This window comes from Mus pahari, chromosome 1, assembly GCF_900095145.1.
Source record: "Mus pahari chromosome 1, PAHARI_EIJ_v1.1, whole genome shotgun sequence".
Taxonomy (NCBI): Eukaryota; Metazoa; Chordata; class Mammalia; order Rodentia; family Muridae; genus Mus; species Mus pahari.
In genome coordinates, this window is record NC_034590.1 from 122,686,471 (window position 1) to 122,712,072 (window position 25,602).

General features: G+C 46.6%; 1 protein-coding gene across 2 annotated transcripts in view; it reads right to left on the reverse strand.

Annotated features, from left to right (window-relative positions):
- The window catches only part of Cd6 (CD6 molecule), a 39,462-nt gene extending 18,741 nt beyond the window's left edge, over positions 1-20,721 (reverse strand). For both annotated transcript variants that reach the window (XM_021206714.1, XM_021206708.1), the window contains exon 1: positions 20,470-20,721. In XM_021206714.1, coding sequence (XP_021062373.1) covers positions 20,470-20,518 — 49 coding nt within the window. In that variant the 5' untranslated portion in view covers positions 20,519-20,721. The remainder of the gene's footprint in view (positions 1-20,469) is intronic.
- Positions 20,722-25,602: the final 4,881 nt, after the last annotated feature.

Sequence of the window (25,602 nt, forward strand, 5' to 3'; positions counted from 1 at the left end):
AGACAAACAGACCTGTAACCCTAGCATTGCAGTGACTGAGGGAAGACAGGGAGATCCCTAGGGCTCGTTGGTCTTCAGCCAAGCTCTGGGTTCAGCAAAAGACCATGTCTCATGAGAATAAGGCAGAGAGTGATAGACCAGGACACCAGCATCCTTCACTTAAACCCTCACTGCCAGTTACCAGCTACATGAGCTGGCCAAGTCAGTAAGCCTGGCTAGCTATAACCTGGCACTGGGCACAATACACGGTGCACATGGATTTGCTTTGGAGGGTGATGCATGTGAAATGTTGAGGACCTGGGACATGGCCGACACTGTTCTTACCCTTCACCCCGAGGCTCCGATCTCACTTCTCCGGTTCAACCCCAAGTGGATGTGAGAGTGCAGAGGATGATGGATTATATATTCCATCCTTGACACCATGTGATTTTGAAGCCTCTCGACCTTTGGAACAACCCCACTCTCTCCAAGGTCATGTGCTTTCTTCCCCACCACCCCATCTTTCCCCGTAATCATACCAGAGCTGCCTGCCTCTCTTACACAGCTTAGCTGCTGGTTTCCCTGACTCTGCAAGCATGGCCTCCTCTGTTCCTGAAGAGGAGATGTGGGCTCTGGTTGCCATGGTAACGAGAGTTTCTTTATATGAAAAGACTCCCTTCTTGGCCTCCAAACCTGCTCAGCTTGCACCTGCTTTGCAGCTGCCAGACTGGAAGATGAGAAACTACTTCACAGAGAATAAAGAACACTTGAAATAAAATTCCCAAGGAGCAGGAGGGAGGCTTTGCCTCTGAGAAAGCCCAGCAGCCGGGAACACTGGCTTTTCCTTTGTCTCACACCTTTGCCCTTCCACTGAGGATTGAGATTACAGAGTCTGCAGAAAAGTCCAGGGCTCTTCCTAGCATCTCACTCACTGGGAGATCTTAGGCAGAGTCTTGGTATCTGGTTGGGGAAAACCATCTGTCCTAGCAGATGTTACAGAACAGATTGGAATTAAACATGAGAGGATTAAAACTTAGCCTTGGAGCTGGAGATGTAGCTGCACAAAGCGAGGACATGGCTACTCCAAGGTGTGGTTGAGGGGAAAGTTCTTCCTGTGGCTATGCAGGCGAGTACAGCCAGAGGCATCTGGAAGAGCCCAGAGCAGGGAGAGAAAGTAGTAGACTAAACAGGGCCAGTAGAGTACCAGGCCATGAAAGGAGAGACGGGGCAGGGTGGGAGGGAGAGGAAGAAAAGAGAGAGCAAAAAGGAGAGAGGGTCGAGAGAGGACCAGGATCCAGGAGAGTGCATGAGCACTACAGCAGGGTTATATGAATGAGAAGTCCGTGAGGTGAGCCAGAGAGGCTTTGGTTAGGGGGCAGGGTGAGAGGGAGGCAGGATGCCAGCAGGGACTCTGTAACAGGCACTTGCAGGGCTGAGAGAGCCTGGAGGCCAGCTGCACCTTGGTATGCTAATAGTACTAGAGTTAGCCATTTGTCCCCAGTTTCTTTTGGACCTGACAGTAGCTCAGTTGGGAGGATCCTTGTCTGGCAATCATAAGAACCTGGGTTCCATCTCCGTCATCGCACAAATAGATATGATGGTGCACACCGGCACACTTAGCACTCAGCAGGCAGCGGGAAGAGGATGACAAGCTCAAGGTCATCCTCGGCTACATGGTGAGTTAGAGACCAGATTAGGGTACGTGAGGCCCTGTCTCAAAAAAACAACATTTATTTTAACATACTCAGTTTTCCTTTCCAGGAGTGACCTCAAGCAATTCTCTTCACATGCTGTTTCCTCATGGGTATAAAAATGTTACAGGACTAATGCATGATCACAAGGAGAACCCATTCAATGTACTGACTCTGTGAGTGCCCAATATAGATTCATATGTGCAGATATGTCTGGTGGGCGGGGAAGGCAGATTGCACTCTAAATATACAGAATGTCCCTATATTTATCATATAAATAGCACAGAAAATGGCTGGTAATGAGTCCTTGATAAAACTCAAGATGTTGGAAATCAGACCTTCATATGTGTCCTAGGGGAGAAATCCCTATGGGATGTTTCCATACTGATGTATGCAAGGGATGTTCACTGTTAACGGAAGAAAGTGAGAAGCAATGTAACAGTCTCCCCATTGTGTTTAGTTATAGTGTGCTGTACACAGACTAGATTGAAGTAGTTCATTGTCACATGTCAGAACACAGGGTGAAAGTTTAGAACAGGGTGTCCCATCACACATCATACGTATTGTCTATACCCTGTGCACTCTTTTTTAAAAAAATAAAAATAAATGTGAACCTGTTACTCTGTTTTTTGGGGGTTTTTGTTTTATTTTTATTTATTTTATGTATATCTTCAGACACCAGAAGAAGACATCAGATCTCATTACAGATGGTTGTGAGCCATCATGTGATTGCTGGGAATTGAACTCGAGACCTCTGGAAGAGCAGTCAGTGCTCTTAACCACTGAGCCCTCTAGTTTTGGTTTCTTTGAAAAACACAGAACTATTATAAGAACATGTTTTCATTTTAATCCCTGCGTGGCACACAGGGCTGCTTCAGGCTGTCTGCGATTTGTTTCGTGCTCTAGCAGAGGCATGATTTTGCCAGCTGTAGATAGTTTCTGTGATTGGGTGGTGTTTGGAATTTTAGGGACTTTTCAGAGGTTAATAAATGCTAGGGCCCTGAGAGGCGGGGTGGATCGTTGGTTGGTTGGTTGGTGGTTTTTCTTGTTGGTTGTGGTTTGTTAAGTAGTCGTGTGCAAAGAAGAAGCAATAAGAAGAAATTAGGTACCCTGACAGCAAAGCTCAAACTTGCCCCAAGGAACTCAGTGCCCCTTAACAGCAGGAAGTAGTCTAACTACAATGTCACCTCCTTTCCGACCCTTGACTTTATTCGGGGATCTCTTTCCTTGCCTCTCCATCCTTTTTTCTTTCTTATCCAGTGTTAGGGGATTGAAAGGGTGGAAGAAAAAAGGGGTAGAGAAGGGTAGGAGAAGAGCCCACAAAGCGTGGCCAAGACAGATCCACACTCGTGGCCAAGACAGATCCACACTTGTGGCCAGGACTGATCCACACTCGTGGCCAAGACAGATCCACATTCATGGCCAAGACAGATCCACACTCGTGGCCAAGACAGATCCACACTCGTGACCTTATCTGATTACACGAGCTAAGCAGTGTGGGGCCTGCTTAGTACTTAGATGGGAGAATACCATCTATACACAGCTCAGCTCACATTTTGATACTGCCCTCTGTGCATTGATGAATTTTTGTGTAATAAAATAGAAAAACATGGAAGAAAAGATGCATATACCATGCTGGTGCTGGAGGGTGGATGCCCTGGGTGGCAGAAGACAAGGAATGCTTTTGATAATATCTGTTGCTTTCATTCTAATTAATAATTTTCTTTTAAGATCTGAGCAAATATGGCAAAATGAAAACTGCTTAAATTTGAAAGGACAGCATAACTTTGGCTTGTTAAAACAATTATAGTATACACTTGGGTGCTTATGATATTTATCATAATTCTTGAAGATTTTGTAATAGGGTAATGACAAGATCCATCTTTGAGGCTCATCAAGATGACTCGGTAGGAAAGGGGCTTGCTGCCAAACCTGATGACATCAGTTCTAGCTTCAGAACCCACATGATGGAAAGAGGGAACAGACTCTCAAAAATTGTCCTCTTACTGCTACCCAGGAGCTATGACATGCATACGAAATAATTAAACAAGAACTGCCTTTGTAGCATTATTGACTTGGTTCTGTACTTTCTAAATTCTGTAACATTTACTATATTCAATTTTAGTGAAAAGTATAAAAAGAATTAATGAACACGTTGTGTGGGGCCTTCGAAAATCACCCAAATCATGGTGATGTGTCCTGCCAAATGTCTTCTTACCCTTTTTTGGTTGAAAAGCTATGGGCCTCAATCTCTGTAACAGTGCTCTGAGGTAAATATGGTAAAGAGATAGGATTCAGGAGATGAGGGAACTTCCTGGAGCAGCAGAGCTCCTAAGACACAGAGCAAAAGTCTGAGCCCAGACGGAGACTGTTCTGGACGCTATCACTGTCACCTCAGGGACACTCACGCCCTGGTGCTGGATGGACTAGTGTTTCCTGAGCCATACCCAGGCCAGCTGCTCTTCTGTAAGGAAGTAGAGGTATGGGACCTTGCCATACCTTCTGGCCACCACCCAGCGTGAAGGCCCAAGTGTTAAGAATCCTATCCATAGGATGTAGATGGTTGATGGAGAAGCGAACGAATCTCAGAAATGCAAAGAGGGTGACGATGGCTCTACTGAGGCAGGGCAGCCAGCCAATCCAGGAAGGTCTTAGTTTTGTTTTTCTCAGTACTAAGAGTTACAGCCAGGGTCTAGCATACGCTAGGTTCATAAGTGTTCCGCCTGGAACCACATCCTTGGCCTATTGTTTTTTTTTTGGTGTTTTGTTTTATTTTAAATAGACTGGCCTTAAACTTTGCTGTGTAGCCCAGGTAGGCCTTGCATCCCGCCTCAGCCTTCTTAGAGTTACAGGTGTAACCACCACGCTTGTGCGCATTAAGGAAGTTACTGAATCCGTGGTTATAGAGGCCAGTGACCCTTCAGGAAGGTGCTTTCTTGCTGGTCTGATGAAGCATATCCACATATACCAAGAACTTCCTCTGTGCCTTGTGGTTGAAATGCATAACATCGTGTGAGGGAATGTTATGAAACCCATCTCAGGGGCTAGAGAGATGGCTGCTGAGAAGAGCTGACTGGTTCTCCAAAGGACCCTGGTTCAATTCCCAGCACCCCCATGACAGCTAACCACAACCACCTGTAACTCTAATTCCAGGGGCTCTGAGACCCTCTTTGGCCTCCATGGGCACTGCACACACATAGTACACAGATATACATGCAGGTAAAACACCCACACGCTCACATAAACCTCAAAGGAATAAAACCTCATCCATCCACTTCAATTACTAAGAGACTCAGAAAAATTATGTTTTTAAGCCTGAGGTTACATGGCTTGGAGAGAACTGAGAGAGGATTGAGTCCAAGCTTGCTCTCTAGATTCATTCTTTCCAATATAAGCAGCTGGCTTCTACACATGCAAGGAGGCAGAAACTTCAGGAGATGAGATGATCAGAGGGCCGGGAGGTGGGAATGGCTGGTGTGCTGGACTAGACTCAAGAGTTTAAAGTCAAGAAGGAAACTGTCTACAGCCTGGCCATCTGTGTGAAGGCTGGAAGGCACAGAGGTTGAAACTACTGGGCTGAGTATCACCTCCTGGGGCCTGTCCCCACCCACTGGCTGGTGTGGGGGATCAGGCTGCAGCGAGGCCTTCCTGGGATGCTGGGGCAGCAGTTTCTAGGCAAACAAAGCCTGAGTGGGGGAAAGGGATGAACAGTCTCCCTGCTGTGGGGTGGAGGTTGGGGGCTAAGGATGACGACGAGACCTTCCTAAGGCAGACCTTTCTAAGGTCTATCCGAAGAGAAGGGTAGCTCGCTGTTGGGTGACACTAAAAGTCATGCTCATGCCACCATGCTCAGCAGGGAACACAGGCCTCTGCGGGCTGACCAGAGTCCAGCATTCCTTCGGCCCCAGGAACAAGCTCAGCAGTCAGGCTTATAAGCATCACTCCTGTGTCCATAGACCCCATAATCCAGTGACCCTCCTTTTATCCACCACCTGGCTTTAAATGAATCAGGAATGATGCCAGATTCAAAGGGGAACTAGAATAGGACTGTGGGCTCACAATCTGATGTTCCATGACCAACGTGTGTCAGTAACAATTGGGGTCTGGGAGTCACCAATGGCCACATATATCAGTTGTTCAGGGTCCAGCTAGGCTTAGGTAATTGAGGTAGCATCTGAATGCCCACCACAAGCTCCCATATATATATGTGTGTGTGTGTGTGTGTGTGTGTGTGTGTGTGTATATATATATATATATACACACATATATATACATGTGTATATATATATATACACATATATATACATGTATATATATATTACATATATATATATATATATATATATATATATATATATATATATTACATGCACTCATTCATTTCTGTTAGGGACCCATGAAATCTAAGGTTCCAAATGAGAGAGTTGAGGCTCAGCAGCATGTAATGACCTCTCCAAAATAACAGTTACTAAGCAACGTGTCCAGAATTAGGTAGCAGGAGGCTCTGCATCCAAAACCATACTCTGAACTACCTGACCATATGGTTATCCTATACAATACTCTGTAAGTCACGTTGTGGATGCCTCTGTGACAGCTCCAAGTCTTTCTAGTTCTTATGATTTTCCACGTTCAGTCTGGGAGGTGTTGGTTACTTATTCTTCTACGGGTTCCTTTTTCTTAGTCAGATCTGTGCCAGTCTGTCCTGGTAGAGATCACAGATGACTGATCAGATGAAAGTACTTCTCAGGGTTTGAAACAAGGTACTTTGAGAGAAGTAAAGATGAGAAAGAATGATGTCTTAAAGACAAGTAGGCTCTCTCAAGGATAAGGAAGTAACAGAGGAAACAGATTCTATTCAAAGACTCCTTTCTCTGCCTAACAATCTAAGCTATCTGGCACGCACTTTCTCTGGGTGAGGGGTTAAGATACAGTTGTGTAGAACAGTAACCTGCCACTCCTGCTGTACCCCCATCCCATCCACACCTTTCTTCATCAATTCGAAGGTACAACAGGGAACCCATTGGCTTCTTGGCAAAAATAATCAAACCTCAACTTTAATGCTGAGAGTACAATGTTGCTTTCTCAGACTCTGAATATCATTGGTCAATACCTGTCTTTCATACAGGGTCCATAAGTCTTCCACACGAGGCTGGCAGTCACTTGATGGAACATTTGTCAAGGCCAAAGTGTAAGGACTGCTTGTAAACTTGTGAAGAGGTGTGAGGCGGTCACCCCAGGTTCTGGCAATCAGTACCCACTGTTTTGGGTGATGGTCTGCCTCACATGGACAGCCACCTGTCTGCTCTTCTGGGTTACGATTTCATTGGTTTATTTGTTTGTTTGTTTTGGTTTGGTTGTTTCATTTTCTTGAGTTTTAGTTTTTCAAGATAAGGTTTTTCTGTGTAGCTCTGGCTGTTCTGGAACTCGCCCTGACTCCCAGGCTAACCTCTAACTCGAAGATCTGCCTGCTTCTGCCTCCAGAGTGCTAGGATTAAAGGTATGCAACACCACACCCCACTATGACTTAGATTTTAAATTCTGAAACCTTTGGGAGAGGAGAATAGGCTCCACGGCTTGGGAGTATGTGGGCTTTGGATCTAGGCTGAGGTGGGTTCGAATCCCTTGCTTTCTATTTTTGAGCCTCAGTAGGTTTTGTCAACCTAACCTCTGCCTGAGAGATGTTAGGCAGTGAAAGAAAGTATAGACCCCTAGACCTGCCTTAGTAACCACCCTGAGGACACTCTTACATAGCCACAATGCAAATCTGAGACCCTAGAAAATGTTTTTAGAACTCTGTTGGTGGTGAGACCTGGCCTAAAACGGCACTTAGAATCTTTATCTATCCTCTGAGTGTGATGACTCCTATGTTTTGCTGCTGAGGTGTGAATGCTCATGGTTCCGGTGGCTTCCCTTCTGTCTACCGAGACGTTGCAATGTGGACAGTATTTGTATCATGCCAACTATTAAAAATCCAGACCACATGTGGAAAGTAACCCTTATTCACTGCTGATATGGGTGCCAGCTAGCACAGCCACTGTAAAATAATCAGTTGAGAGATTCCTCAAAAAATCATAAATGAAACTACAGTAGTCCCGGGTACATGCCCAAGGGATTCTGACCCACTACATAGACACGTTTACATTCTTCTTGGGAACTGGAACCAGCCTAGATGTCCATCAATGGATGAGAGAGTAACAGAAATGCAGTGTATATACACAATGGAATAGTTACTCAGCTGCTAAGAAAAGTGAAGCTACTAAATTTTCAGGAAAACAGGGAGAGAGAACTAGAAAAGACTGTATTGAGTGAGACAACCCAGGCTCAGTGTCCTCTCTCATACACAGAGCCTGCCCTTTAGTGTGTGTGTGTGTGTGTGTGTGTGTGTGTGTGTGTATGAAGTTGTGATATGGGTATTCTATGAGACTAGATAGGAGACCATTAAAAGGGAAAGAAGGGTTGAAAAATGTGAGATTAAAGTCATATGACAGACAAGTGGAAAGACAGCTATTGGTGAGAGGCAGGGCTATTGGTGCGAGTCAGGGGGCTGGTTGGTGGAAGAAGCCAGAAGAAAAATAACAACAAACTATTTACTATTTCTCTCTCTCTCTCTCTCTCTCTCTCTCTCTCTCTCTCTCTCTCTCTCATCCCATTACAGATGGTTGTGAGCCACCATGTGGTTGCTGGGATTTGAACTCAGAACCTTTGGAAGAGCAGTCGGCACTCTTAACCACTGAGCCATCTCACCAGCCCCCGACCTTGAACTCTTAATCCTCCAGAGCCTCCACTTCCTGAGCGTTAGGGTGACTGTGTGATGCCCACCATGCCTTGTGCTGGGCATCAAGCCTAAGGCTAGCTAAGACTGCTAGCAAAGCAGTCTCCCACATGGGCTCCAGCCCCAGCCCGGGAGGAATGTTTCTACAGGCCAAGGGAGCACCCAAGAAGGACACCAACCTGCAGGAGCTAGAAGACACCCTCACAGACCTTTGTAAGAAAGAAATTATCTCTTATTTATTTCACACCTTGCCTTTGGGACGTAGCCCCAGGACACTAAATCACCCACCTCTACACTTGTTTCTGCAACAGAAATTCAGCAGCAGCTCAGAGGGACAAGGTTAGAACTCTAGAGAATTCTAGAAAACGAAACAGGAATCAGAAAGATGGAGGGACATGTATTCCTTTACTTCTGGATGTTTGTGGGGGTCTACAAGCAAGCAAGTTCTTCTAAAGCCTTGGTTTTGTGGCTTTGCTGATATGGCCAGAGCTTAAACAGCCTCACAGATGTTGGTGACTAAATGTTATCTCTAAAAGAATAAAGGGAGCCACGGGGTCTGTCACAGCCCCGGAGTTGAGGGGCTGGGCACAACTCATTTTACCTGAGAGAGGGTAGAGATTTTCTCAAATTCACCGTGGAAGGAGCAGAGCCTAGCGTTGTTGGCAGTGGATCACATGCTCCAGGTCACTCCACAGACGCTGCTCAGAAACCGCCCATGCCTACTTACTAGCACTCCCACCCGTGTGCTGACCAGCCAAAATATCCTCTGTGCTTCTGAGAATTAACAAATGCCTTCTTTGAGGACAAAGGTGAGCTGCGTGAAGGTGCTGGGTGAGACTTCTGGTATCTTGCTATACTTTTTAAAATGTGGTTATTACAAGTTTTTTACAATAAGGATGTCTAATGTTTACATTGCTTTTGAAATTTCACTAGAATTGGGTGGGAGTGGGCAGAGCTGGTAGAAAAGGCCAGCTACTGTGGCCGGCTTCTAAAGTCCCCACCAATCCTTTCCATGGCTTCCGTTTCTCTATTATGAAAGGGGAAGTGGGATCAGCTGGAGGTGGGCTGAAGAAGCTAAAGGGCACTCCCTTGGCTGCCAGCACTGACTATAAACTGTACTCCTGTCCCTCACAACACTTGCCCCTCCCCACCATCCCATATGCCTCTATCCTTGACTGCTCCCACTAATTAGTGAAACTTTCCCCACAGCAGCCTTGTTCCAAAGATAAAAGATTAAACAGCACTGAATTGCATAGTAAACAAAGGACTCTTCCTCCTTTTCCATTCCTTCAAGAAAAATCTGAGGTGGTCTAGGTGGCTCAGCTGGCAAAGGTACTTGCTGCCAAGCCTGACAACCTGCATTTAATCCTTTAATCCCCAGAACCCACGAGGTGGAGGGAGAGAACTGTCTCCTGCAAGTTGTTCTCTGACTTCCATACATATACTGTGCTTTGCTAACATGCAAACACTTGTGAACACACTCTCTCTCTCTCTCTCTCTCTCTCTCTCTCTCTCTCTCTCTCTCTCACACACACACACACACACACACACACACACACACACTGCGCTGCAGCTATTCTGTGTGCCTCAGATGCCCTCGGAGCTTTCATATGCATCTCTAATCCAGGCTGCTTTATCATTTTTCCTGTGTGTATTACTTTCTGAAATAATACCATTGAAAATGTGTTTCTTTAGCTTTTTTCCCATAACTTCTGTAGCTTAAAAAGCGATTCAACTCTCAATACTGGAGTCCCAAGTGGAAGGAAAATGCCCCTCAGTGGCAGAGTTGTTGAACCAAACTCTAACATCTGAGGCAAGACAAGATGGCAGCCATCAGAGGCTCCCCTGAGGGCAGATGTCAGCCTTGGTTTCATTCCTACCAGCCTTCCATGCACCAAGCCAATGAGATCTCACCCATTGAGGCAGCTAAGATAAGCAGATGAGTAGTGATAGATAAAGAAGGGAATTCTGAGATCACAGACTAGCAGCCATAATTATAACTGATTTGGGCAAGGTTAACTATGTTATGACAAGTTGGCAAAGGTTTATGGGAACAAGAATACTTACATGTTTATGTGTCCATTCTCAAAAAAATATCTCCCTAGAAAGTGCGTATTAGTCCCAGAGAAGAAAGATAAGGTTCTAATAGAGCAGCCCAGCAGAAAGTGGTCAGTTAGGCCAACAGCAATGGGACAGTCCATCCCATGTGCTTCCTGAAAAGAGATGCTGAGATAGATGTACATCAACCTATGACATCCCTGCCCAAACGAGGCCTGACTCAAATGTCAGGAACAATTGTCAGGCAGAGTTAAGGAACATTTTACAGGACAACTGTTCTGCATGCTTCAGGATCATCGCCATGAAAGAGAAAGAAAAAACTGGTAAGGGCTGGAGAGATAGATGCCTCTGCCATTAGAGGCTAGGCTCACAACTGAAAAAGCTGGTAAATCATTGTAGATGAAAGAGAATAGACGTGAGAACCGCGCACAGAATGCTGAGCAGAATTTTCTTCTAGATATTACTGGACCGATCCACAGAATCTTCTGGGTTAATTTCCTGATTTTTGCAAAGTGCACTGTCATTGTATAAGAGAATATCTTTTTTTTTTCAGAACTAAAACATCTAAGCCTAAGTGGGACATCTTCAGGGGACATCTCAGAAGGGGAAGGAGAAGAAAATGGAAGAGCAGGAGGGTGGGGATAGTGCTGTCTTCTGAACATGATGTGGCTATTGCACATGTGAGCTCACCACAGCTGTAGTCATAGACTCAGGATGAAGCCAGCAGAAGGTCCTACTTAGATGGAACCCTTTGGGCCATATCCCTTGCTGAGGAACCGTTGGCAGTTAATGGCTGCTACAAGCGAGAGAATCATTCTTCTAGGATGTGGTCACTGTAAGTTTCCTACAGCGGATGACCGACACCCATGCACGTATGAGTGTCACTAATGACCTACAGTGGATAACCCACACCCATGCACGTATGAGCATCACTAATTGGAGTTATTGGTTATAAAAGGGGGGCGGGAAGTTAGGGGGAGGTATTGCAGGGGAAAGGAGCATACATATGACCAGATTCCATTATACACATGAATGAAATTCTCACAAAGGGAAAAAAAAACTAATGATGGAGGTAGCAATATGTGAATATAGTTCTAACTGGTTGGGAAACTGAGGCCAGAGGATTACTTGAGCCCAGCCTGGGCTACATAGTCAGATTCAGAGACTCGGTCTCAAAAACAAAACAAAGCAGAATAAAGCAAAACAAAACAGCAATACAATCTAAGAGACAAAACTAAAACACTAGAACACTTAGATGAAAAGAGACGGTATTCCACAACCTAAAATCCACTTTTGTTGTTGTTGTTGTTGTTGTTTGTTTTTTGAGACAGGGTTTCTCTGTATAACCCTGGCTGTCCTGGAACTCACTTTGTAGACCAGGCTGGCCTCGAACTCAGAAATCCACCTGCCTCTGCCTCCCGAGTGCTGGGATTAAAGGCGTGCGCCACCACTGCCCGGCTAAAATCCACTTTGAAAGAAAATGATAAAGCAAACGAGATGCACAGAGAGGTTGGGAGTCTGGGGGAGCTACTCTCCTCTGACAAATTGCAGCAGTTGGCTGGCCTGACCCCAAGTCTGTCCCGCAGAAGACGTAAACACCCTAGCTAGAAGCATATTGTCGTGCAGATAAAACCCTTCCTCCTAACCTCACTGAGGAGGAGGCAGAGAGACAGTATGTGGTGGTGGTGAGGAGGAGCATGCAGGGGGTGGGATGCTGGTTAGCAGGTCTGTCAGAAACTGATGGCTCTTAACCTTCACCTTGCTCTGCCGTAAATGGGGCAGATCCACACTAGCCTCGCCTCCACCTCAGAAGATACAGCAACTTCTCTAGTGTCCTTCCTGACTCAAGACAGTGACAGGTGACTTCCTAACTGAGGGTGGGGTACTCAGAAGAGACCCCTACTCTGAGGCTTCTCCTCTTCCAACCTGCCTCCTCTTCCCAATAGCCCATGCCTTCAGCCCCACACAGACCCCTTGGGCATCTGTCGGCACTGTCGGCCTAATATTCTTCCATCATGAACACTCATGGCGACCCAAGAGCTCGGTCTCTGGCAGAGGAAAGCAAGAGGCTGCTTCCTGGTGGGAAAGACCCTATCCTCAAGCTCTCAGGTACACCAGGCCCAGCCCCATAGCTCACCCAACAGCTTATCAACTACACTGACTGTTGGTCTTCGTCAGGTGCCATTTTCAGGCAGGAGACTATCAGGCCACCGAACCTACAAAATGGCGGTTGGGGGAAACCTGGGCCGTGGTTTATTCCTCCTCTCTGTCCCATGCCTCAGCTACATCACCCCTTGCTGAAGCAGCTGTGGGACCCTCCCAGCAGCCCAAGGCACCTAATATTTTTCAGTGTGTCACAGCTAACATTTCATGGAGGTAGGATCTCTCACTGGCCAGAATTGTACTATGTTGGCTGGGCTAACGCCAAAGATCCACACATGTCACTGCCTCCCCTGGCTGGGATTACAATTGCATACCACCATGCCAGACCTTTGTTTTCTAACATGGGTCCTGAGGTCCAAATGCAAATCCTCATACTTACGAGGCTAGAGCCATCTCCCCAGTCCCAGAAATGACTTTTTTTTTTTTTTAATTCAGCATGAGCCACCACTGAGACAAATTGTATAATCTTCTGGGCCTCAATTTCCCTACCTCTAAAATGGGGATGATTGCCTCAGAATCGTGAGGATAGGATAGGCTAAACATCTAATCTGAGACTCCGAAAATGGAAGTCCCTAATGATGGGTGAGGGTCATAGTTCCCGGGCTTGTATCTGTGGCCATGCTGGGTCAGGCTGACCCTGGTTTGTTTACCCACCTTCTCCACAACGATACTACTTTTGTATCTTGTACCTTGATACCAGCACGGGGCTCAGGGCTGGATAAATATGCCAAGATGGACAATCCCACCAGGCAAGCTTCTGTAGGTGCCTGGTGCCTCTTGAATTTCACTCTCCTGCCTGTTCTGGTGTTCACCTTAACTGCCAGACACACCCTCTGAAGGAGCATCACCACCGAGCAAGGCGGCCACACTGTGTCTTCTATATTGCTAAAGGTCTTCTGGAACCACAGGACCCCAGACCTCCTCCAGGCAGACCCTGAACTGAATGGTGAGCAAGCAAAAGACGGGGTGCCATTTGGGGAAAAAACTTCAGAACTGGACGGAGTGCCAAGCAGGCAGGCCACTTACTCATGGTGGAAAGGGCTGCTCAGGTTCCTGAACTCACTAGCTATGGATTTTGCTAAGTCTCTGAAGTATGCTGAGCCACCTATGCATCTATGGAAGAGAGTTGCCTTATGCATCAATGAGTTCACTGTGCAAATGGTGCCGGTTTAATGATCAAATCCCGTGCATTTGCACAAGGTTAATTACTTTTGGCTTCATGTGATGTGTTTCTGATATAACATTTTGAATGCCACAGTCTTTTCAGGAACTCTGGATATGAGATCTAAGTTGACCTAACCACTTAGGCAAGCCAGGCATTGCTATCTGTAGTTTGCAGGCCAGGCAGACCTGGTGTTGGAAACAAGCTTGACTGACCCCAGGGTTTTGGTTAGGGTTGTGACACACACACACACACACACACATATCCTGAGGTTGGGTTTCTATTGAATCTCTGCTCTTTCATCCTGTGGTCTCCAGGGACATTTTTAGAGGACAGGGATTTTTAGATCCAATCTTAGTGTTCAATATGTTCATTTTCCAGGGAGGAAACTCTAATCGGAGAGAAGGAGGAACTTGCCTGAGATTATCCCACAGAGTTAGTTAAGGTGAGAGCCGGTTCCCAAACCCATCCTGATTTTACCTCTTCAAAGACTCCCCATCTTCCCCAGGTCATGGGGAATCCATTTCCCAGAGTCGATTGGGGAGGCAGGAGGTGATAACTCAGTCTGTAAAGTGACTGCTTTGCAAACAGAGGACCTGATTTCAATCCCCAGGTCTCACAGAAAATAAACTGAGCACAGTGGCATGCATTCATAGTCCTTGCGCCAGGGAGCTAGCTCTAGTTGGCCAGTTACACTAATCTAGTTTGTGAGTTCCAAGCCAGCCAAAGATGCTTTCTCAACAAGGTGGAAGGCCGCTGAGGAGCAACACCTGTGGCTGAAATCTGGTCTCTGTATAAGTACAAACCAGAGCTGGATCACGGAGCGTGAGTCTCAGAATCATGCCGATTTCGAGGCTCACCGGAGAAATTTAGGGGCCTCTCAGACTGCCTTGGGCTGCCTGATATGAGGCCTTTATATCCAAGAACGTTCCAGGCAGCTGAGATTGAGTCTTGTCATGGGGACACAAACCCCTGCCCTTTCTTTGATCAGTGTTTCCAAAGAGCAAATACACACCGAAAAGTTTGCACGATGTCTTTGCTGGCCGCCACCTCAACACTATCATCACCACGAAGCTGTTTCCCTTGCAGCCTGCCATGGAGGAGAGGGCTTCCTCTGGGCCTAGTTGCAAATGCCTCTCGGATACACACAACCCTCCTTTTGGAGCTATGGTTCTCAGCCTTCCTAATGCTGCAACCTTTTAATACAGTTCCTCATATTGTGGTGACCCTCAACCATAAGATTATTTTCATTGCTACTTCATAACTGTAATTTTGTTACTGTTATGAATCATAAGGAAAATATCTAGTGGGGTCGACCGGAGTGAGCAGAGGTCCTAAATTCAATTCCCAACAAACCACATGAAGGCTCACAACCATCTGAACAGCTACAGTGTACTCATATTCATACAATAAATAAATAAATCTTTTCTTTTAAAAAAAAACTATATTTTTCCAATGGTCTTAAACGACCCCTGTGAAAGGGTCCTTTGAGGTCCCACCCCCACCCCCAGGTTGAGACCTGCTGCTTTGGAGAACAGAAAGAACAGCAGAGCATATGGCTGGCGTCTAGGGTCTAGTGACATTTCTTTGTTTCTGTGGCATTTATTTTTGCTGATAGCACATCCGGGTGCTTTCTGACAGCTTTCCCTGTGAGCCATGCAGGTTCCGAGACCACTTTAAAACATCATTTAAGAAAGATTGAGGGGTGGGAAGACACTGGCGACCTGGAATGCTAGCCCACAGGGGCTTCTAAGTGCTAGTCTAAGGCTAGGCACAAGGCACTGAAATTGGTGGCTTCAGTCTGTGATCCAGGCATAGAGAAGGTGACCTGGTTCCTACATGGCCTTTATCTACCAGACCCTCCAACCCGGTCCTGATCTGTCAGAGTTACTCACTAGCTCACAGAAACACTCTCGGGTTCTCCCTCTTTGTTTATTTGTTTCTTTCTTTCTTTGTTTTGTTTTTTGTTTCTTTCTTTGAGTCTTTGTTTCTTTGTTTCTTTCTTACCTATGTATATGGTGGAGCTATAGTATACACATGGAGTTCAGAGAATCTATTATGTGAATCTGTTCTCTCCTTCTACCATGTGGGTCCCAGGGATCTAATTCAGGTCACCAGGTTTGACTGAGCCATTTTTTCAGAACTCCCCACCACCCCCAACTCTTGCTTATTTATTCTTCCATGGCTCAGGGAAAAGCTTGGGATTTTAGCCTCAGAATCTAACAGCCAAAGCCTGGCTACATCATGAGCTTTCTTGTAAAGAAGTGAGACTGGTACGGGCAGCAAAGAAGGCCTTGACAAACCCAGAGCGAACCCTGGGAGCTGTCAGCAATATATCTTAATCTTCACAGATCATTATGAAACCATATACATCTGCCTAAATGTGCCAGCTATACCGAATGGGATGGCCACCGGTGTACCAGCTATGTCAATTGTCCCTATCAGTTGTCGCCTGTGGCCAGACAGCACAAGAAGCCAGATGATGTCAAAGCTTGTCCTGTGTCACTAATGCATCTGTGAGCTGTGTTAAAGGCTGGAAGAATGGGACACAGAATGGGATGGCAAGTGGACATGTGCTGGATTTTAATCCCCAGGTGGGGACACAGACAAAGATTGGTTTCTTTGTCCTTTGTACCCAGAAACTGCTGGTCTAAGGACAAAAAGACACAGCATGGCTATTGACAGCACAGAAGAATCACATCTTTTATTTTGAGAAAACGACAAAGCCAACCTCATCCGAGTCCACTGAAGTGACAAATTCTCTCTGATGGAGAAAGCCCCAACCTCCCGCACACCTCCCCAGGGAGGCTTTACAAAGTGTACATGATTAAATAAATAGAACCTTCTAGTATTTCTAGAGATTCATGGAGTGAAAGTTGGGTCAAGTTCTGTGCATTAGTATGTAAAAATCCTGTGTTTGTGATATTTGAGGACACGTGGCCCTCAGAGCTTCTTGTGCATGCGATGGAGCAACTGTTTTCAGTTCAGAGTTTAGTTTAAAAAATCAAAGGGGACTGGAGAAATGGCTCAGTGGCTAAAATCACTGGCTGCTCTTCTGGAGGACCTGAGTGAGTTCAATTCCCAGTATCCACATGGCAGCTGGATGTTTCTAACTCTGGTTGCAGAGGATCTGCTGCCCTCGCACAGACATGCAGGCAGGCAGAATACCAACACACATAAAAATAAATCTCAAAACAAACAAACAAAAATAAAAAACAATAATAAAAAGTCCAGAAGATTTGATAATGTCTGTGAAAATCATTGGAGTATTTAGGAGAATTTCACGGTCACTCTACTATGTCAGAGTCTTAGGTCTGAGAACTACCTTCCTAGGACGGCTTTGCTTTCTGCTGGGAAAGGAAAGGGATCCGTGGATCTGAGAGTTTGGCTCACGACACAGCCTTTGCCTAGCACCTGTAAGGACCTGAGTTCATCGAGAGTGTGTGTGTATGTGAAGATTTGAGTCTTTTGATTCCTAAATATAGTTTAGAATATCAAAGATGGGCTGGCAAGATGGTTCAGTGAGCAAACGTGCTTACAGCTTGAGTTCCATCCCTAAGAGCCACATATTGAAAGAAGAAAAACAATTTCTAAAAGTTGTCCTTAGACTTCCACATGTGATGTGGGATGTATTTATACACATACACACACACACACACACACACACACACACACACACACACGTGCACATGCACACGCACATGCACCCACACACACGCACACATGCACACACACATGTACACACTATACATATATGTATGTATATTTATAATTTATTTTAACTCGTTTTCAGTGTTTGTTTTGTGCTTTGCACTGACACATCTCAGAAGTAACACAGTGGCCACCATATTGGACAGCATAGAGCTAAGGGAATTAATTAGCTAGAATTAATTAGCAAGGGGCCATTTATTATTTTAAAAAATGTTCTCTCACACCTGGTTGGCTCAAAGGCCCCTTAAAATTATCAAGCTTATAAATAAAAACAGAACTTATATTTACTAATAAGAAAAGTAGATTGATTTTTTTTTTTTAAATTAAACAATTCTTGTCCGTGTGGTGCTGGGTGTCAGGGTGGGCCTCTTGCCCACGCTAGACAAATGTTCAGCCACAGAGCGGTATCTCTAGCCTGAAGTATTATCATTTTAAAATACTTACAAACTGCCTTTTCAGGACCCAGAAGACTTTACCCAGTAACCGAGAAAATGAGGACCAGGGAAGGACAGGGGCTCAGGCATTTGGTGAATTAGAAACACTGGGTGAAAACTCTAGTTTCCTAACACCATCCTCCTCCAGGTAGCTTCTAGTTCACATCTCGGTCTCTTTCCCACCTTGGATGGAAACTAAGGCACAGCACGGGGCCCAGTGGGTCTGTCTCCCTAAGTCCTGGTCACCCAGTAACACACAGGTCTTGCAGAGGCAAGCCGCTGGAGAAAGCAGTATGGGACTCGGAGCAGAGAGCTAGGTACCAGCCCTAGGCAGAGGAGAGCTCTGTAGCTCCAGGAGAGTGGGCATCCACCAACCCCTAGCATTCGCCAGCCCCTGACTCCCAGAATAGAACCGAGCAAGGTTTGGACCACGCAAGTTTCAACACTGCTCTCGGGCAGAAAGCTCCAGAACTCTCTCCTGGCCTTCGCTTTCCTGCTCCACTTCTTCTTGTCCATCACTTTTTCTACCTTTTCTTTCTCTTTTAACATCCTTTCCTCAAGTTGAACATGTGGTCCAATACAGATTTGCTACCCTGTAAGAAGTTCCACAGATCTGTGCCCAGCCAGTGGGGCCTGCTACATCAGGCAAAGAGGAAGGAACATTCAGGCCCTGGGCCCAGAGACTCAGCCTCCTAGACATCACCAAGAGGGAGACATAGTATCACTTTAGGGTGCAGTTTTCCTTACATTTCTCCATGGGACATAGACCATCAGGCATTGATGAAAGAGCACTGACCAACGAGGGGACTGTTCCCTGCTCGGAGTGACTGACAAATTCTGAAGAAAATAACAATTTGGACCCAGGATGTCCTTACCCGCCTCCCTCATTATCCCTCTAACTGGGAGAGAGGAATGGCATAGGCCTTAGGCTCTAGGGCCTTGGTGACACCATTTCAATTGCCTCGGATTGGGTTTTGCCACCATTTATTTTTAGGCTTTCCTCATCCCTTTAATTTCTGGCAAACGAGAAGGCTTTTCCACTTACAACATAACCAATTTTTTTTCTTTCAAAACTAAACTTCTATCAGTGACTAAAAGCGGGTCAACTGACATCAACCCAGGGGCAGGAAGGAGCTGAGGGTACTGATACTGTGCATGGGGCCAGGTGCAACCCATACCTAAGGGTAGGCTCTCTGGAGCCCGCCTGCTGCTGAGGCCTTGCCTTCCCATAGGCACCACCCTGGACCCATCATCTCAGACCAAGGGCCTCTCAGCTTCAGCACAAAGGGCTCTGTGTTCAGCTCAGCCTCAGCCCTCATCCATACTGGGAAGCAATGAAAAGAGAAGGCGCTGGCTTGTTTGGGGCCCCATCTTAGCGGTCAGCAGACCTTTCCCTTCAGGACTTAAACCTGAGCCTGTGCCAGGCCTCTTTGGAAAGGCAGGGGTAGTGGCACTGGTGGATAGGAAGAGGCAGGAGGCCTTGCCATCGGCCTTGCCCAGTCAGCCTGGGTAGAAGGAGGCGGAGCTCCGAGAGCCGTGACTGACCAGTACTTTGGAAACAGCTGATCAAGAAAGGACAGCGAAAGCCCAGACCTCTACTATGCAAAACACAAGCCAATTAACACCAGGGGACTTGGATGATGTGCCTGAAGATCCAGATAGAAAGAAGACACTCCTTCAGAAGTCCCCGCCCGAGTGCTCATAACCTCTGACCAGCTTTATATCCCTGTCCCTCTGCCTGGGCTCCCCTTCTATAAGGCAGATCTAACTCCTTAGACCCTAAGTCTGTTTCTATACCATCTTCCTACCCTGAGATGTGAAAGTACGGTCATGTACAGGGATTCCTGAGTCTGGCTATTGCCTGTTTCTGCTAGCTTGGCCTTTGCACTCTATGGCACCTCCCAAGTATCTGGTGACCTTGGGCCTTTGCTCCAGAATCCTAGCCCAGGATGCAAGACTACTTTAGCACTTGGCGGCAGCTCAGGAACTCAAGAATCTTCTTGATAATTTGTGTCTCAAATTCATCCAAGAGGTTGAACTGAAATCACTAAGAGTGAGGTCCCCCTGGGTCTCCCTGGATTCTGTCTCTGGTCCTGGTGAACCCCACTCTGGGGCTTAACATGGAAAATACTGATACTGGCTGGTCCTCCTTCACAAAGGAGTGGTTCCTTCCTTCCTGTGAGATGGTAAGAAGGTGGGAGTAGGGGGTGCTTCCTGCGCCTGTGGATGAGTGGGGAGCTTCTCTCCTCACACCTAGGACCCAAGTCAGGCATAGAGCTCATTCACCTCACTCCCAAGAGGCCTTTTAAGATGAGAGCATCATCCAGCCCTTTAAGGGGTCCCTGTGTCATCTCAAGCCCCAATCTGTTGTCACACCGGGATGGTCTTAGGTTAAAAGGCTCTACAAAGGTGGCCACGAGGAAACAGCTAGTAAGGGGCCAAGCAGACAGAACCGGGGACCTCTAGCACAAGCTGTAGGAGGTGACAGAAGAGATCTACCTGAGAGAACTGCTGTCAGCAATCCAGCGATCCCAAGGAAGAGCCACATGTCTGGTGCTGTCTCCAACTGCTACCCACGCCTGACCGTAGGAAGTGCCATCCTGGTTCCGGGAGGCAGTTGTGCCACCGATGGCTTATCTCACCCGTGTTGCCCTTTCAGTTCTTGTTCTCAGCGCCCTCTGTGCTGCGCACACTCTCTCCTACACACAGGCCCAGCCTGTGAGTATCTCACGCCTCTACCTTCTGCTTGTGGTTTTGGTCTCCAGGAAGCCAGGCTGTTGTTTCAGGGGTGCTGTTACAGGGCTGTTGGGGTGGGGGAGCCCAAGCTGCCTTCCATAAGCCCACTAACCAAAGTGAACCCTAAGAATCACAGAGGCCCATGTCCAATGAAAGCATTCCTGAGGGTCTTCCAAGAAAGACAAAGAGGCTGTGCCTTCTTCCCTTGAGACAAAGAGACAGCTCATTCCCAGAGATGCTCTAGCAACTGGTGCTAGAAGAATGAGTTAATGCGCCCCTGCTGCCCCTCCCACAGAATCCAGCTCTCGTGGGGTTGCGTTCCAAGGTTTGTGTTGTCCTTGGGAATGTGGTGACTAAGAGGCAGGAGCATAGAGTCTTGATGGACTTTTCTTTTGCTTGTGTGTATCGAGGGGTATGTCAGGTGTGCCGTGTGTAGTGTGTGTGCATGTGTGTGTGTGTGTATGTGTGTGAGTATGTGTGTGGTGTATGTGTGCATGTGTGTGTTCATGTGTGTGCATGTTTGTGAGAGAAAGTATGTGCGTGTGTGTGCATGTGTGTGCAAGTGTGTGTGCATATGGTATGTGTGGTGTATATGTGCATGTATGAATGTGTGTATCTCTGTGTGTGTGTGTGTGTGTGTGTGTGTGTGTAAGCTTGAAGCTGAAATCAGTAGTAGTCTTCTTCAATTCAATTGTTCTCTGTTTATGTATTGAGCTTGGGTCTCTCACTGAATCCAGAGCTCCTGATTCCATGAGTTTAGCTCGCCAGCTTACCCTGGAAGTCCTCATCTCTGCCTCCCAAGTGCTGGGATCACAGGAGGCTGCCGTACCTGCTGGGCTTTTGTGTAGGTTCTGACAGTCTGAGCTCTGCTTCTCATGCTTCTTTGGCAAACTACTGAACCATTTCCCCAGTCCTGGGGTGCACATAGCAAGGGCCTAAGCTTTTCCAAAGGAAACCCTAAAGAATAGGGGGGGTCTCAGAGCAGGACTCCCCCACCTCCACGTGCCCCAACCCAGGTGGGAGTTGCACAGAGGTACCAAAGAATCTGTATCCCACCTTTGAGGACTGCTGGCTGTTTATGTCGTAAGGGCTGGGCAAGAGGGCAAGCGGGTTTTCAGCAGATGACTGTGCGAGGAGGCTGCTGGGGAAGGAAAAGATCCGGGAGGAAAGGGCTAGAGCGAGAAAGACGGACTAGGATGCCTGGGCGTGCTGAACTGGGCTAGGAAGTAAACTGTGTGCATTTAGCTCACCAATGAGCTCCCCTTGTAACACATAGTAGGTGTTAAATGAGTTTTGCTGAGAGAATGTGGGAATGGATAATTTGTCTCTAAGCAGAACCCTAGAGTCTAGAAAGAGACTGGTTCCCGATTCCAGCCGTGCCTCATACACACATTTACTGGTACTCCACTTCCTCCATTCTAGCTTGTTTTCATTTCTCCACTTGTGTAATGGAGAGGAATTCTCCCACTAGTAGGAGTGTCCCACCAGCTGATGTGGCAAATTGAGAAGCCTTAGTGAATCAGGCTCCTCCCACAGTGAGACCCCGCCTATCTCAGAGGGAGAGAGGGACAGGAATCTGTCCTGGTACCGGCTGAGGGCGCCCTCTAGTGAAGAGTGTCTGGCAGCACAAAGGGCCCGGGGCATATGCAGTTTTGTCGGGCTTCTGGATTCCACTCCACTCATCTCTGGAGGCTTGGGAGTGTGCAATCTTGGAATCACTCAAAGGGAAGAAAAGAAATGAAACAATTTCCCTGCTTTCAAGAAGCATACATTCTCAAGAGTGAGATGGCCCAGTGGGTAAAGGTGCTTGGTGCCAAGCATGATGGACTGAGTTCAATCCCTGGGACCCACAGACCCATGTCACATGGTAGAAGGAGAAAACTAACTTATGCAAATCTCCCTTTGACGTCTGACCTCCACACATTCACCCACACAGACACGCGCTAAAAAAAAAAAAATTAGTGGCTCCAAAACCATAGTGGAAAAGGATTCTTCGCTAAAGACAAAAGAAAAAGATGGAATAGAAAGAAAGGGCAGGAGGGAGGTAGAGGGGTAGGTGCTCCTGGTAGGGCAACTGGGCACCTCAAGGCAGGACAGCAGAAGGTGAGTGTTATTATGGCTAGAAGGACCAAGCCACTCATGCTTCGTGGGCAGGAATCTCAGAGCAGGAAGCCAGAGGATGTGTCCAGTTGGATGCTCAAGTCAGTGAGGTCATGTTTATTTTTAACTCTTAGAACCAAGACCTTTGGCTCTTGATATTCAAGGGACACCAGTGGCTCTCTGTACTTGAGGAATTCAGGCATTTTCACTATCTCTCCACTGAACTTGGCCCAGCAAAATGACAAAGGGATGGGTGTCTAAGCAGAAGGAAGAGAGCTGGGCAGTGGTGGTGCACACCTTTAATTCCAGCTCTTGGGAGGCAGAGGCAGGCGGATATCTGAGTTCGAGGCCAGCCTGGTCTACAGAGTGAGCTCCAGGACAGCCAGGGCTACACAGAGAAACCCTGTCTCGAAAAACAAAAAACAAAAAAACAAAAAACAAAAAAAACAAAAAAAGAAGAAGAAGAAGGAGGAGGAGGAAAAAGCCCACATAAGTAGCCCAACTCCATGCATTGTGTCATGGCATGTGCACACCCCACTCCATATATGTATATGTGTGTGTGTGTATGTATATGCATATACACATATACATGTATACATACATACATACATATTTAAGACAGGGTTGGTGAAGGTGAATCATGATGTGGAATTTAACATCATCATGGCTTCACAGAGACTAACACTGAAACCCAGTCATCCATCCTGAGCTTTAAATGTGTCTTTCCCCATTTATGGTTTTGTACTAACATGCATGGGTCATCTGGAACAGACTGGTTCACTGAATTAAGGATTATTTACCTCTATCAAATATCAATGTGCTTTATTAGACAATATCAGGAAATCAAAGTCACTATATCTCTGACCCCATCCAGGAACTTCAATTGCTGAGAATCTGTCTATATCATGGCGGCAGGGTTTTCTAAAACTCAGAGTTTTCATTTAAAAGCTCCAGTTCTGAGCCAGGCGTGGTGGCGCATGCCTTTAATCCCAGCACTTGGGAGGCAGAGGCAGGCAGATTTCTGAGTTTGAGGCCAGCCTGGTCTACAGAGTGAGTTCCAGGACAGCCAGGGCTACACGGAGAAACCCTGTCTCGAAAAACCAAAAAAAAACAAAAAACAAAAAAACAAAAAACAACTCCAGTTCAATCAGTAGCAACAACTACCACCAGCTGTTTCCCTCGGTGTGACAGGCTTGCTATCTTCCCATTCAAAACACTGCCTGACAGTTTCTTCAGTGTGAACAGTTGTGAGTCCAAGTAAATTTAGGATTCTTTTCTTGGAGATTTATCTTATTTTATTATTTGTGTGTGAGAGAGAGGGTGGGGGATAAAGGGAGGAGACAGAGAGAGAGAGAGAGAGAGAGAGAGAGAGAGAGAGAGAGAGAGAGAGAGAGAGCGCATGGGTGCAGGTGCCCTTGAAGGCCTGAAGAAGGCTTTGGATGTCCTAAAGCTAGCTAGAGTTATTCGAAGCTGTGAGCCACCTGCATGAGTGCTGGGAACTGAATTCCAGTCTTTTGCAAGAGCAACAAGCACTCCTAACCCTCTCAATGTCTCCAGCCCCCAAACATGGCATTCTTTAAAAAAAAAAAAAACCAAATCTAGACAGTTCAATGGAAAAGTTCCAGAACAGAGAGTCAGGAGCTTGCCTAGATGCAGCCACTGTGCACAGCACTCTGAAGTACTTAGTACCTCTGTGCTCACTACTTTCATGTCAACTCAGTAGAAGCTACAGTCATCTGAGGGGAGGGAGCCTCAGCTGATAAATTGCCTCCATAAGATTAGGCTGTAGGCAAGCTTGTAGGCCATCTTCTTAATTAGTGAAATAGGGAAACCCAGCCAATTATGGGTGGCACCACGCCCTGGGCTGATGGTGCTGGGTTCTATAGGAAAGCAGGCTGAGCAAGTCAGTAAGCAGTATTCTTCCATGGCCTTTGCACCAGCTCCTGATGCCAGGCTCCTTCTTGTCTTAAGTTCCCGCCTTGGTTTCCCTCAGTGGACTGTGATTCAGAATATATGAGCCAAATAAACCATTTCCTCCCCAAGCTGATTTTAGTCACAGTGTTTCATCACAGCAGTAGTAACCCTAACAATTTTTCTTCCCATTTTGCGACCTGTAATGTGTGTAAAGATGTGTGCCCATGACCTTTAACTATTGTGTGTGTGATGTATATTGTGTGTAGTTGAATATGTTTGCCCCCTCTCTTTCTCTATCTCCTTCTCCCTCCCACCCTCTGCCTCTGTGTGTGTCTGTCTTTCTGTCTGTTGTCTGTCTAAGAAGTAAGGTCAATACCAGGTGTCTTCCCCAATCTCTTTCCACCTTAGTTTTCTAGACTAAAGACCTCTCACTAAACCCAGAGCTCACCAATTCTTCAAGCCTGGCTGGCCAAAAAGCCCCGAGGTTCCTGTCTCCACTTCCCCAGCTCTGGGAATGAGGCAGCATCGTCCCATATCCACTTGTATGTGGTTTCTGAGGATTCTGGGGGCATTTCACCCACCCAGAGGCCTCTCCAGGCTCTGGGGTGTGGCTTCCTAAGTGAACAACGCTAACTATGTCCCTGAGGACGTCATGTAAACCCAGCTGTCACTCCTGTTTTCTCACTCTGTGTAGGAATGTTTAATCCAATGGCTACTGGGATTTTTTTTTTTTTTGAGATTGTCACATTTGTGACTGTGATAATCAAAGCCTCGGAGCCACAACACAGTGAACTCTGGGAAATGAGGGGCAATGTTACCACCAATGTACTTAGAAAATGCTTTCATGGGCTGGTGAGATGGCTCAGTGGGTAAGAGCACCCG